Consider the following 15,563-nt stretch of genomic DNA (forward strand, 5'->3'; position numbering starts at 1 on the left):
TCTATTGACAATATGTACTTTCATAGTGTTTTTTTGGAAGTATGATGAGTAAGGATGGTAGACCTTAGGTAACCACATTCGTGTTCCATCTCGTGTAATTAGGGATGTAGGGATGCGGCAGTGATTACACATGACACACTTGCAAAAATCGGTAGGTTCTGACTGTATATAATCATTTGAGGCTGTCTCTCACTGTGTGGTCTTTTTGTGGTTTTTATACTATATGGTATTTGCCTCTGTCATATGTTGTCATTTAGTTACTTACTTTTTTGGGCGTTCCCAGTCATACAGTATCATAGCACTAATTTGATTGAAGTGTACCAAAAGTAGTTAATGTTAATGAATGTGCTCCTTTCATTAACCTTTTGTATTTTAACATGTATTGATCATGCTGCTGTCACGAGTTATTGCATAGTAATATCCCCCAACCCTTTAAGCACTAACTGTGATTACCAGTGACATGTCCTCAACTGTTACTAAAAATACGATATTGCAGTGCTGGTGTTATTCTGACTATGCGGTGACCACAGCCGTTACTAAACACATCGGATGAATTCGCAATTGCTAATAATAAGTATTATCAGCTGTTGAATAGGATAATGACAATGAAAATTTGTGTCAAACCAGGACTCAAATCCGGCTTTGCCCGCTCGTGATAAGTGGGAAATCAGGGTTTGAGTCCCGGTCCGGCACAAATTTTCACTGTCATTATTCCATTCTACAGCTGATGGTAGTTATTATTCGCAATTGCGAATTCATCTGATGTGGTTACTAAAGTGATTTTGGTTTTATTGGCCTTGTAAATTGTAGATTTGTTTGGCTATACCGTCTATGGTACGTCTATGGGTACAGTACTGCGCATGTAACAGAGGGACCTGTGTTCCCACAGGATACTCAGATCATTAGGCATGCTACTAGTTAAGGACTTTCAACAAATTGTATCAGTTTCATGACGTTATTTGACATGATGTAATCGAACCACTCTTACCGACTCCATTATCTCCACTAGTTGATTATGTGATTATTCTCCTACAATTCTGACCCCAAATATGTCAACTCTCATGTTGTGAACTCCCCCGTTTTTATAGAAGTTAGACATCACGTGGATTTTCACAGGTTTTATTGAATTGACAGTTGTTGTTTAGACAATTTTACGATGTCTTATGTGCTGATGACATAGGTCTCTCATTTTTTGGCGTCTGCAGCTCGTGGTCTCACGGTCGCATTCTCGCTTCCCGAGCACGGGGTCCCGGGTTCGATTCCCGGCGGGTTCAGGGATTTTCACCTGCCTCTAGATGACTGGGTGTTTGTGTTGTCCTCATCATTTCATCCTCTTTCATAAACGTGGCAAGATTGGACTGAGTAAAGGTTGGGAATTTGTACGGGCACTGATAACCGTGCAGTTGAGCGCCCCACAAATCAAACATAGTCATCATCATCATTTTTTTGGATTAACGTTTTCACAATGGAACGTTTTATTATTAATGATTTCCAACACAGGAATCCTGGTTGTTCTCAATCTGATATGGATGTACTTCCTCTCTCTGTTTTTCCCCTTTGTTTAGTCCATGCGAGTGTGTTCAGCATTCTTTCACGTAAGAGGTTTTATACAAGAATCATGGTCGATGTCTTGCACAAAACATTCTTGCTTTTCCTTTTAGGAGTAAACTACTTGAAATACAGGGGCTTGGCTTCCCATGCATGGTTGTAGACTAATGTATGACAGACTGGAAGTTTTAAATGTCTGATCATTTTGTCATTTTCAATTAAATTGGGGTTCCACTTTACATTTATGTTTGCCTGTATATTAAAGTACATCAGCATAGTTTCCTGGTTACGATAGTACTGAGTGCAACACTTTAAAGTTTATTGTACTTTTGAGACACCACTCAATGAGGAACACATAATTGTGTGTGTGACCTTTGTACTTCTCGATAACAATTTCCTACAATAAACATGTAACAGCACAAAGTATTGGTTTTTACTGATCTTTAACATGTACAGAAATTTTTCATAACACATATTCATTACTTGGTTTGTAACATCACTTTTCTAGGCTGCATTACAACCGTGCAGTTGCTGTTCTTCAAATGATACAGGTGTCATTAGTTTTTTTTTACGAGTCCTGTGTGATGTAGGTTAACATTGCCTCCATGTGCTTACTTGCTTACTGTCATTCATATAATCACAACGGTTGCTACGCTACATTGGTTGGCATTATGATGTTAGTATTGCGAATGAGTTCTTTCCCTCTTTACATTGTCTTCATGTTACATGATGAGCATTAGTTTTGACGGGAATTCTAATTTTATTAGTTGACATGGGTGTTGATTCAGATTGCTCACCTGAACCTCTGTTGTCCTGATAATACTCGACACAGTGTTCCGTATATTCCTTGATATCCACGTTCTCAGTTAAGTATCTAATCACAAAGGTTCTAACTGACGTATTACACATTGTGTGGTATGCTCCAACAAATGTGCTCTGGTGGTTTTTCTGTCGTAGGTCATACTATCTTTTCTCTTCCCGTGCTTAAGCGCTACCTGATAAAGATGTAAGTGCCTTTGGTTGTCCTGATTGTAATGAGTGTATTTCTAATATACTGCATATGCATCACAGTACCTTTCTTTTAGGCTCATTCCATAGCTTACGGTTTAGTATATCACCTAGCGACATACCTGCTTACTGGCAGACTTGATCACTGTCATGATATGTCGATTTTGTCTTTTTAGTATTTCAATATTTACTACTTATTAGGAATTCATTATGTTACATTACTTTAGATTCGCAGTTTCATTCACTAGAAATGTTTTGTTAAATGAGTTGCATCTGGTGTGTTTGTGTTCGATAAAGTGCACTGATGTACTTTTATATTCAACTTTTATTAGTTATTAGTAGTATATGGAAGGTGACGATACAGATAGTTTTGGGGTTGACCTCCAGTGTGTGGTATAAGTTTTACTAGTATATGACAGCATGTAATCAAGTGTTTTATGTTCACACTTTACTCATCAATATATGACTACATTATTTTACTCCAGTTGTTTCACGGGCATTGCATTATACCGTGTTATCTATGCATAATATGAAATATTGACCTCTGTTTGTTAGGTTCCTTTTTTACAATTATATGACTATATACTTTGCACACTAGTTCAAGTTAATATGGTGTGCATTGTTCTGTTGCTTTATCCCTTAATTTACCTGTAACTATATGTAACTTCCTGTACTGGTTGGTATTGTTATGTTGTTATGAGGGCTGTTCAATAAAGAATGATCATAATTATTTTATGGTCATAATTTCTTGTGGTAAAATTTAATCGTATCATATTCTGGTAGCTTAACATGCAACAAACACACCATAGTAGTTTCGTTGTTGGGACTCCTGGTTCCCACTTGTGAGAGGCAGCCATGGTCAGATGTTCAGTATCGCTCACTGCACTGGAGGTAACACGTGAGGAGCAATATGTGGCTTTGAAATTCTGCTTTCATCTCAGCAAATCTTCAGCTGCGGCCTATATAATGTTACAGGAGGCCTATGGAGAGTCTGCTCTTCCCTACAGCACAGCTCAAAGGTGGTTTAAAATGTTTAAAGAGGGGAGACAATCAATTTCAAAGGAAGGTGGACACGGTGCTCCATTTACTGCTCTTAAGGAAGAAAACAACACTGCTGCTGTCATTGTGAGAGAGGATCGGCGAATTACCTTAAGATCACTTTTTGAAATACTGAACATTTCAATGGGTGCCATCCACATGTTGGTGACAGAAAAATTACACGTGGCATGTGTTTGTGTGTGATGGGTTCCAAGAATGTCGATTCCCGAACAAAAGGACATTCGCGTGCAGGTCTTCGCGCAGTTAAAGTTGATGTTAGAGGAAGTTCTGGAGTTTCTTTCAAATGTAATCACTACTGATGAAACTTGGTTACATCATTTTGATCCAGAGAGCAAACAGCAGAGCTCAGTGTGGAAATCTCCTTCATCACCAACCCCCAAAAAAGCAAAAGTTGTTGCTTCTGCTGGTAAAGTTATGGTCATCTCATTCTTTGATATTGGTTTATTAGCATGTTGTACCTGCACACACATCAGTAATTGGACAATACTACAGGGATGTTCTGAAAACATTGCAAGTCCATATCAGGCGCAAAAGACGAGATTTCCGTGAAGCGGGCTGGATGCTGCACTGCAATCGTGCGCGGCCTCATATTGCCAATGTTGTTGCTGAATATATTTCAAAAATCGACGTTAAGTTCATCCCTCACCCTCCCTGTAGTCCGGATTTAGCCCCATGGGGCCTTTTTTCTATTCCCTAACATGAAGAAACGCCTTCATGGGGAGGCATTATCATCATCAGAGGCAGTGGTGAAGGCTGCGGAGGTGATTTTGAAGGACCTCTCAAAAAATGGTTTCCAGAATGTACTTGAACACTGGCAGAAACGTTGGGACAAGTGCATCACTTACTTTACGAAGGACTGTCAAAATTATGAGGATGAGTAAAGTTATGTTGTCAAAAAGAAAATTATGATCATTCTTTATTGAACAGCCCTCGTACATATTGCCACTGTATATAAGACTTGCACTACATCCCATTTTTGACTATCTATTTCATATTGGCGCCATTGTTGTCTGTACACAGTGCCTGAAGATGGTGTAGTAAAATGCTGAACTGGTAGCCAAATAAAATAAGTTTGGAAACTAGATGGCTGAAAGGTGTTTAATTTGATGTCCTGTATCAAACATTTGAGTCCCACAACCATCTCTAAAAAATTGACAAACAGAGAATTTGCAATCTGTCTTAAGCAAAAGCAGATTTTTCACACACGTTAGTGTTTGACATTATTTCTGCCAAACTGTTTGTTATTAAGTGATATAATTTTGCATGTATATTCAGTGGTATAGATGGATACTGTCTGCAGTTTTGTTGCAAGTAGAGTTAGTAGTAAAGAACCAATAAATTAAAACATCATTCCTGGTGTTGAGGTTTTACTGCACGAATAGCAAAAGTGTAATAAGCGATAAACTTTTTTCTGTTCGTCATTTTGTGGAAGATGTCAATGAGAAAAAGTTTTATAAAGGTTTGGAATTATGTGTTAAATTTGTTGGGAATTGCTAAGTGTCCACATTTTCAAATACTGCATGAATGGGGTCTGCTAATTTGCATTTATGCATACAATGGCTCTAACTGTAATACTTGTATTAGCATATTAAACCGTTAACATAAGATTATATCTATTTATAAGTCGATTGATAGCATTTTAAATTTTGTAAATAGCTTGGGAAACACTGAAAAAGCATATTTTGTTGGCACTGGAAGCCATTAAGGTCCCCATACACAACCAAACTGTTTATCAAATTTTACTATTTTTGCCAAATATTTGATCTTGTACAGTGCTGTTTGATGTATTTGTAAGAAATTTTGACTATCAGAAAATTGGTCAAGATGGCACACAATCCTCGTGTTGGCGTTTTGCTGCACGCATTTAATGAAAAATAATTGCATTACGACTTATCCCACTGTATTGCGAGTTCTCACAACTACGGAAACTATGGTCGAGGATAAAACTGAAACAGCACTGGCAGTTACCAAAATGATTGAGTTATTGCATTTCTTCCAGCAATACTTTACATGGAAAGACATGAAGAAGAAAATCATTTTTCTGTGCACAACACACAAGTGGTAGTGGAGTAAAATAAAATTGAATTTCTCTGGTTCTCCCACAGATGATGTAGGCCATATGTTACTGCACTGAAGTATTTTAATGAACCGTCATTATAGGACCACGTGGTAGAGAATAAATTTTTGCATACCTGGAGGGCTACAGTATTGGTGACCCATGGCCGGTACACTTGTTGAAGATTGGTGCTACTTGTTAACAAACAGCCACATGAAAGTATCCTGCAAAGACCACATGCACATCCTTTGAACCCAAGGAACACTATCCATACATTAAGAATGTTGTAACATTGGCATGACTGCACTTGTGCATATTTTGTACCGTTCTTTCTGGATTTATATTTGTTAGGATTATAGGCTTGTTTCATTGTACTCTATTTGCCCCTTTCATTGATATCTATACTAGACAAATACTTGTGTGTGTGTGTGTGTGTGTGTGTGTGTGTGTGTGTGTGTGTGTGCGCGTGAGAGGGAGAGAGAGAGAGAGAGAGAGAGAGAGAGAGGGGGAGAGAGAGAGAGAGAGAGAGAGAGAGAGAGAGAGAGAGAGTTTTTTTCACTGTGCTGAGGGTATATAATATGATTCTGTTGCAGGAATTTGACTGCATAGTCTTAAGAGACGAGCTGTTGGATTCAAGGGAAGCCATTCAGCAAGTTATAGCAGAGGTGAGGCATCCACTATGTTTTTGTAAATTGATTTCCCAATACTGCTTCTGGTTGATGATGTACATAGTCCAATAATTATTCTAGATACATGCTTTTAACTGGTAAGTTTGCTCTTCCACAATTGACAGTGCTCTCAACTAAATGTTCTACCATCTTTGTGTCAGTTCTGTTGACACATTTAACATGCATGAAGATTCCTCTTAGGAGGAAGGAGTATTCATAGACACAGGGTAATGAGTATGGAAGTGGTATAACACTTAAAAATAGTCAATATAATTGTCCACCTGGATAGCTATTTTATTTTTTAAAATCATACACTTTAACATGTGTTGGCCACAGTCATCTTCAGAATCACATTTAAAATCATTCTCGTTTACACTATACCTGCATGAGAATAACAAAAGGATTGACAGTGAAGTATGGAAGGGGCAGCAAAGCACAGTTGAGCACGGAATACAGGTTTGTCGTACAATTAACGATTGCGCTTCCCGACATAAAATAATACCTTTCTTCCTATTATTTGCATCTCTTGTCACGAGCAAGAGGATGTAAGTGTCTGTTTGATAATCATTATGAGCTATGTATAATTAGCATATTGGATATGAAAAGGGCGCTCAAATGGATCACAATTCTTCATGCGAATGTAGTAACTTACAACATTAAAATAATAGGAACTGTAGTGTTCATGTAGTACATCATACTTGTGCAGAGGGGATTTCTTAGTAATGAGATGAGATTGCTTATGGAAGTGAGGACCACACAATCTCTTCAGATGATTAACAATGTCTCGTGAAAATGGAGAATGTGATGCAACGATATCACTTCTCCCCATTGCAATTTTGCATCCACTAATTTTTTGTATCTGAAACGGAGGGCTCTGTCAACTGAGAATGAAGAAATCTTACTGCCACTGAATAATTCTACCTTGCATAGAGTGGCATACTGTTTGTTTGTTTTTTTTTTTTTTTTTTTTTTTTTTTTTTTTTTTTTTTTTTTTTTTTTTTTTTTTTTTTTTTTTTTTTTTTTATATATATATATATAGTCGGATGTTCTTTCCTCTAAACATCCATTCGCGTGGCGATGGACAGCATCTTGTTGGAATGGGTCCCATCTGTTACCCATTGTTCTGCCCTCCTATTTTTACTGGCTGTCCATAATTTAGATGAACCGTCTACTCCCTGTTTTTGCACAGTATTTTTCATTACAAACTTTTGCAACAGTGTTTGTATGAGTCTTCATAATGTTTACTGTTCTTTCTACTGTCATGTAAGCAGTAAATTTGCACCACAGTCTCCTCCATTCTCAAAATATTCCCTCACTGTCCACACCCGCACGTCTGACCATGAAAAATGTGAGGCGAGCAGTTTGCTGGACAGTCCATTTAGCAACCACACTTATCTGCACATTTCCGTTGCAAGCCTCAGACATTCTGTAGCACAAAATAAACTCACCACACGGGGAAAGAACGCACACAATGTAATTGATCACAACTGTTAGGTCATTCGTTATTGGCCAGAAGTGTCATCTCCAACTCGCTAGGAACTGCAGTAGCAGAACAAATTTCCAACGGTGAATGGAACTGAAGGCGTGACTCAGCAGATTGTCTGAGTGGTTATTTCTGTGGTAGTAGTCTTGTAAATGCCTTTGCTATTGTGATTTAGGTACAGTACCACAGATTAGTCAACAAGTGTATGTGAGAACTGACAAGATGCAGTGTATTGAGATTTTAAATGTGACTCTGAGCATTCCTGTAGCTGAAACATGTTAAGGCATATACTTAAAAAAAATAGTGGTTGAGACATGCAATTACTGACTAATCACAATGATTGCAGATTCGTTCAGTAATTTTATGTCATTTATAGACTGTCTTAAAATAATTGGCCTTCACAAATTTTTGAATACAGAATTTTCCTCTAGAATTGAATTGGTCTTTCAGCAATTTCTATTGTTACTGCTGTTGCTTGGGAACAGCACAATAGCCAACATCATCATGGTAAATAAATACATTTAATAACTATCCAGGTGGAAAATATTGTCATTTCTAAAATTTGATATATTGTTACATTACGGTAGAGGTCATAATGTGCACAGTTCAGCACATCTCGATGGAAATGAGAGTCCCTCACAGATTGCTGGTTCTGTTTGTGTACAAATTACATTTATAATACACTCCTGGAAATGGAAAAAAGAACACATTGACACCGGTGTGTCAGACCCACCATACTTGCTCTGGACACTGCGAGAGGGCTGTACAAGCAATGATCACACACACGGCACAGCGGACACACCAGGAACCGCGGTGTTGGCCGTCGAATGGCGCTAGCTGCGCAGCATTTGTGCACCGCCGCCATCAGTGTCAGCCAGTTTGCCGTGGCATACGGAGCTCCATCGCAGTCTTTAACACTGGTAGCATGCCACGACAGCGTGGACGTGAACCGTATGTGCAGTTGATGGACTTTGAGCGAGGGCGTATAGTGGGCATGCGGGAGGCCGGGTGGACGTACCGCCGAATTGCTCAACACGTGGGGCGTGAGGTCTCCACAGTACATCGATGTTGTCGCCAGTGGTCGGCGGAAGGTGCACGTGCCCGTCGACCTGGGACCGGACCGCAGCGACGCACGGATGCACGCCAAGACCGTAGGATCCTACGCAGTGCCGTAGGGGACCGCACCGCCACTTCCCAGCAAATTAGGGACACTGTTGCTCCTGGGGTATCGGCGAGGACCATTCGCAACCGTCTCCATGAAGCTGGGCTACGGTCCCGCACACCGTTAGGCCGTCTTCCGCTCACGCCCCAACATCGTGCAGCCCGCCTCCAGTGGTGTCGCGACAGGCGTGAACGGAGGGACGAATGGAGACGTGTCGTCTTCAGCGATGAGAGTCGCTTCTGCCTTGGTGCCAATGATGGTCGTATGCGTGTTTGGCGCCGTGCAGGTGAGCGCCACAATCGGGACTGCATACGACCGAGGCACACAGGGCAAACACCCGGCATCATGGTGTGGGGAGCGATCTCCTACACTGGCCGTACACCACTGGTGATCGTCGAGGGGACACTGAATAGTGCACGGTACATCCAATCCGTCATCGAACCCATCGTTCTACCATTCCTAGACCGGCAAGGGAACTTGCTGTTCCAACAGGACAATGCACGTCCGCATGTATCCCGTGCCACCCAACGTGCTCTAGAAGGTGTAAGTCAACTACCCTGGCCAGCAAGATCTCCGGATCTGTCCCCCATTGAGCATGTTTGGGACTGGATGAAGCGTCGTCTCACGCGGTCTGCACGTCCAGCATGAACGCTGGTCCAACTGAGGCGCCAGGTGGAAATGGCATGGCAAGCCGTTCCACAGGACTACATCCAGCATCTCTACGATCGTCTCCATGGGAGAATAGCAGCCTGCATTGCTGCGAAAGGTGGATATACACTGTACTAGTGCCGACATTGTGCATGCTCTGTTGCCTGTGTCTATGTGCCTGTGGTTCTGTCAGTGTGATCATGTGATGTATCTGACCCCGGGAATGTGTCAATAAAGTTTCCCCTTCCTGGGACAATGAATTCACGGTGTTCTTGTTTCAATTTCCAGGAGTGTATGTTAACTGAACTGTGTTCGCATGAGAATAAAAGTGCTGTGAACATAATAAAACAAAATGAATCATAAATTATTAATCTTTTGACTGCTGTGAATGCATTAACTCATCATGCTCTGCCACTCTCCGGGTAGCAAGCACGTTATGCAGTAAGAAAAATATGTAAGCTGAGCAGAGACGAATGGGAAATCGTTCTAGTGACCCTGACAAAGGGCACATTGTTGTGGCCCAGTATCTGGGAGTGAGCATCACAGAAATGGCAAAGTTGATTGGCTGTTCACTGACTACCGTCACCAAAATCTGTGGAAACCACGTGTAGATGGCAGTGTGGTGTCGGACATTGAAGCCTCATTACTCAGTGTGGAGATTGGAGGCTCGCCCACTCTGTGAAGCGGAATAGGCTGTGATCTGTGGCAGTTCCAGTGACAGAGTGCAGTGCTGGTGGAGGAAAGAGTTTTCTGTACACTCTGTTCGTATTGGACGCGGCAGCAGGTGACCTTTTTGTGCGAGGTTTGATCAAAAAGTAAAGGGAATCTTTTAATCTCAGGGACAATAGACATCTGATTTTCTAAATTTTCTTTTTATCTTGGTACATATGTTCCTGATGTATGTCTGCATCTTCAGCTGTTCAGAATATTTAGTTTACTATTCACAGTCGAAAAGGTTATGTGTGTTTCTGAATGTGACAAATTTTTACTTTTGAAGAAGATGGATCGAAGAATTTGCATTAAATTTTGCCTGGAAAATGGAACGAAGTGCAGTATCACATTTGAAATGTTGACTGTGGCTTTTGGTGGATCTATTATGAGTAAAACAAGAGTTCACAAGTGATATAAACATTTCAAAGATGGCTGAGAAGGTGATCAAGATGACAGTGGCCTGGCATGTCAGTGTGGAAGAAGTTAAGAAAATGGTTCTGTAAAATCGCTGAATCATGATCAGAGAGGTTGCTGGTGATAAACGTGTTCCAGCAAAGTTTGTTCCAGAATTGTTGAATTCGACCAAATACAGAATTGCCTAGTCATCGCTCAGGAGTTGCTGAATGAAGCTGACAACACTCAACAACAGCTCTCTACTTGGAACGGACCTCCATGTTTCGTGCCGCCACCTTTCAGAACTTCATGAAACTGTAGGGCCTGAAGCAGGAATATTCGACGATGTCTCACAACAAATTCAGCATTTTTTCAGCCAGAACTGCCCGAGGAAACAAATGTGTTGCATTAGTTATTGAATGCCCCTCGTACATTTTCAGTGTCGATGCTGTGTTATGTGCCAGAATGACTTCATAGCACATACGACAGCTACCACTATAAATTTGCCTCCCACAATGCAGCAGCAAGTCAGGACACACATGGCTACATGAAAACAAATGTGTTTTAATTTTGTAGCCAAATGTTTATGTTGAATGTTACATCAAAATCAGCTTTTAAAACAAGAAACCAAGAGCTTTCAGTTACAAGCAGTTGACCAAATGTCAGTCAATTGCCTGCTGTTGATGTTTGACTATTAAAGAGTGGTGAATTGAGCAGAATCATATTGCACAGCAATCATAAGGTTTTTGTTTGTGGTGCTGAAGGAGGTTATATGTATGAAATATTGCTCACATGTTTTATATGTGTGCATTATATTTAGTGCAGATTTCAATTTGTGTTGTTTATCTGTTGCAGAAGTGGGCGTTTGCAAAAGAGGAAGTGGGGAAGTCCCGGTCTCGATGCAGTGAGGCGGCGTCTGATGTGGGTGTCCAAGTTGAAGGGGAAGTTGTGTATCTCAATGTGGAGGAAGAGGAGGATCAAGATGTTGATGTGGAGGGAGACGTAAGCTATATTCTTTTTATTTCTTTTATTATTTTTCCGTGCACTGATACTAAAGTGGACAGAAAGTGCAAAGTGGCAGGGGAAGAGAGCTGGAAAGTGTAGAAGCATTCGTGACTATAGGAAATACAAATGCTTTATATAGCGGAGAAAAAAAAAAAAAACCTTTTGTAAGGTTTATAACTGACGAAGCACCCAGTGACAAGTGTGGTTTAAAACTGTTTAAAGAAATCAAACCTTATAATCCTTAAAATTTACCATGTAAGTTTTATAATGGTTTGATTTAAATAAACTTTTTTAAACCATACTTATGACTAGTTTCTGCGTAAATTATCAACTATATAATTGTACTACAGCCACAATTCCTAATAAATCGACTTTCAACAAGATAGGATTAAAGAAACAGATGGAGGAAAGAGAAAGAACTGTGCGTATGAAGAGTTCAGATAGCAAGCCAGTACTAAGCAAACATCAGGTTGAATCCTGGAAGGAATATACAGGATGTTGCTTCATCAGGAAAGAGGGAAGGAGAGGGAAAGACGAAAGAATGTGGGTTTTAAGGTAGAGGGTAAGGAGTCATTCCAATCCCGGGAGCGGAAAGACTTACCTTAGGGGGAAAAAGGGACAGGTATACACTCGCACGCGCACACACACACACACACACACACACACACACACACACACACATATCCATCCGCACATACACAGACACAAGCAGACATTTGTAAAGGCAAAGAGTTCTCTTTGCCTTTACAAATGTCTGCTTGTGTCTGTGTATGTGCCGATGGATATGTGTGTGTGTGCGAGTGTATACCTGTCCCTTTCTCCCTCTAAGGTAAGTCTTTCCGCTCCCGGGATTGGAATGACTCCTTACCCTCTACCTTAAAACCCACATCCTTTCGTCTTTCCCTCTTTCCTGATGAAGCAACCGTTGGTTGCGAAAGCTTGAATTTTGTGTGTATGTTTGTGTTTGTTTGTGTGTCTATCGACCTGCCAGCACTTTCGTTTGGTAAGTCACATCATCTTTGTTTTTATGTGTGTGTGTGTGTGTGTGTGTGTGTGTGTGTGTGTGTGTGCGTGCTCCACAGACATAAATTCAAAGTGTTTGACAATTCTAGCTGTAGAAACAGCCAAACACTACAACAAAAATATTCCCGGAGATTCTTCTACTCAATTGCTGTTTTAACATTTTAAATTTACCTTCTTCCAGATAAATGAATGAATAGATTTGCTGAACACTATCTGCATAACAAGCCAAAGAAAGAGCAAATTCAGTAAATCTCCACATTTATTTGTCTGGCATCATAAACTTACTTATTGTCAGTTACAAATTTGAACGCGACCACAGGGCTGAAGTTTTTTATTAATAAAAATGATGATAATAAACTGGCATACGAGATGTGATCAAAAAGTAATGGGAATTTTTTAATTTCACTGGCTTCAGACATCCGATTTTCAAATTTCTTTTATCTTGGTGGTACACATGCTCCTGAGGTATTTTCGCATTTTCACCTGTTTTGAATATGACATTTGTTGTTGACAGTCGAAAAGGTTATGCATGTTTCCTAGTGCTTGGTGAATGTTTACTTTTGAAAAAGATGGAGCAAAGAATTTGCATTAAATTTTGCATGAATAATGGAATGTAGTGCAGTGCCACATTCAAAATATTGACTGTGGCTTTTGGCAGATCAACTATGAGCATGACAAGAGTTTACGAGTGGTATAAAGATTTCAGAGGGGGTCGAGAAGATGATGATGACAAACACCCGGGATGCCTTAGCACATCAATTACTGACTGCACTGTGGAAGAAGTAAAGAAAATGCTTGTGGAAAATTGCAGAATCACCGTCAGAGAGGTGAATTCGGCATATCCTGTGTCTCCTGCCAAGCAGTTTTTTCAGATGTTTGCACATGAAATTTGTAGCAGCAAAGTTTGTTCTAAAACTGTTAAATTTCAACTACAAATGACATTTCATAGACATTACTCAGGAATTGTTGAATGAAGTCGACAATGATCCAGAACTTCTAAAGAAGGTTACAAGTGACGAAACACTGTTATATTGGTGTAGATGTCAAAACTGAGGCCCAATTGTCCCAGTGAAAACTACCTGTGGAGCCAAGACAAAAAAAAAAGTAAGTTTGATCACATGTGAAACTTATTCTCACTGTTGTCTTTTATTACAATGGAATAGCACATCATGAGTGCTTGCCTTATGGTCGTACGGTCAATAAGGAATATTACCTGAAGTTATTCATCGCTTGCACAAAGCAATGTGAAGAAAATGGCCAGAATTGTGTCAAAACCACTGCTGGAAATTGCATCACGATAATGCTCCTGCTCGCACCTCAATGCTTGTTCATGATTTTTTGGCAAAGAAGAAAAAAAAAGAAAAAGTTTTATGTTCTCTCGTCAGCAAAAAGAAAAAGAAAAAAAAAGAAAAAGATTTATGTTCTCTCGTCAGCAACCATATTCACCGGACGTGGTTCCTTGTGACCACTTTGTAGTCCTGAGGCTGAAGAGAAGTATAAAAGGACAGTGTTTTGCCACCATTGATGAGATAAAAACAGAATTGTTGAAGGAGCTGGATGCCATAACAAAAAGTGAGTTCCAGAAGTGCTTCCAAGATTGGGAAAAGAACAGGCACAAGTGTGTTGTATTAGAGAGGGCTTGCTTTGAAGAGAGTGAAGCTGATATTGATGGATAAATAAAGATTCTTTAAGAAAAACAAAAATTCCCCTTACTTTTTAATCACATGCAGAGTTACAACAATCGTCTTCTTTTTCCATTCCATTGAAGGGCATAAATTTCTCTTGAGGGGATAATCTTTATCCTAGCAGACCACGGCTGCTTTTAGATGTGTGGCTGGGCACTCTTTTCCACAATAAAACCACATACAAATATTATTTAACAACTTTATTATTGTTATTGTTATGAGCATAGTGGCTTACCGTATTTACTCGAATCCAAGCCGCACTTTTTTTCCGGTAACCAAAAAAACCGCCTGCGGTAGGTGCCGCCACTACTAACTTCTGCCGTCAAATATATGTAGTGCTACACAGGCATGCTTTGCAGGCACAAAGATAAATACTGGCGCCAGAACCTCTGCGTCAGTAAATAAATTTAAAAAAAAGGGGGGGGGGTGGAAGACGAGCTTTTTTCTCTGCCCAGTTTCGACCACTGCATTTTTGTACATTAGCCAATGAAGTAAATACAAATTCTGTATTGTTCATCTTTGAATGTATCGGCATTTCAATGTACTACAAAAATCTGACTGGCAAGACTGTTAGGGGTGTTTGTCATATGGCCAATTCTACGTTCTGAATTTTTTCCTACCTGTGAGAAAAGATGGTTGCTAATAGGAACTTTTGAATTTGAACCACATGCAGTGCACCATAAGAATAATACGAGATACACATTTTGCCATGTATTGTTTCATGTTTGTTGCTATCTCATTTAAATTCTGTTTGCCTAATAAACTACAAAACTAGAGTGAGACAACAGCAAACGCGGAAGAATATACGTATCGTGTCATGTTTATATTCGTATTATTCTTATGCCTAATAGTGATACAGTCAGACATGAAGCACGGCAATTGATTAGATTTTTAAACCTAAGATGACTCTAATTTCTCTGCAGAATGTAATGTACTAAAGAGGCATCTGCAAAGATTTTCAAACGGAAAAAAATTTTCGCTAAACTCTCATTCAGAACATCTTCTATCATCTCAGTCTATTATTTGCTTCTTGTTGATCATTATCAAAGAAAGCAGCAGTGTAAGTAACAACAAATAGCAGTCTCTTGCCATTGTTTCACTAATGAGACGATTC

General features: G+C 39.9%; 1 protein-coding gene across 1 annotated transcript in view; it reads left to right on the forward strand.

Annotated features, from left to right (window-relative positions):
* Positions 1-15,563, forward strand: part of LOC126108608 (zinc finger protein 534-like) — a 75,678-nt gene that overhangs the window by 22,072 nt on the left and 38,043 nt on the right. Inside the window, exons 3-4 of the mRNA XM_049913911.1 lie at positions 6,265-6,336; positions 11,592-11,738. Of these exons, the coding sequence (XP_049769868.1) occupies positions 6,265-6,336; positions 11,592-11,738 (219 nt within the window). The remainder of the gene's footprint in view (positions 1-6,264; positions 6,337-11,591; positions 11,739-15,563) is intronic.

This window comes from Schistocerca cancellata, chromosome 11 (genome assembly GCF_023864275.1).
Source record: "Schistocerca cancellata isolate TAMUIC-IGC-003103 chromosome 11, iqSchCanc2.1, whole genome shotgun sequence".
In the NCBI taxonomy this organism is placed as follows: domain Eukaryota; kingdom Metazoa; phylum Arthropoda; class Insecta; order Orthoptera; family Acrididae; genus Schistocerca; species Schistocerca cancellata.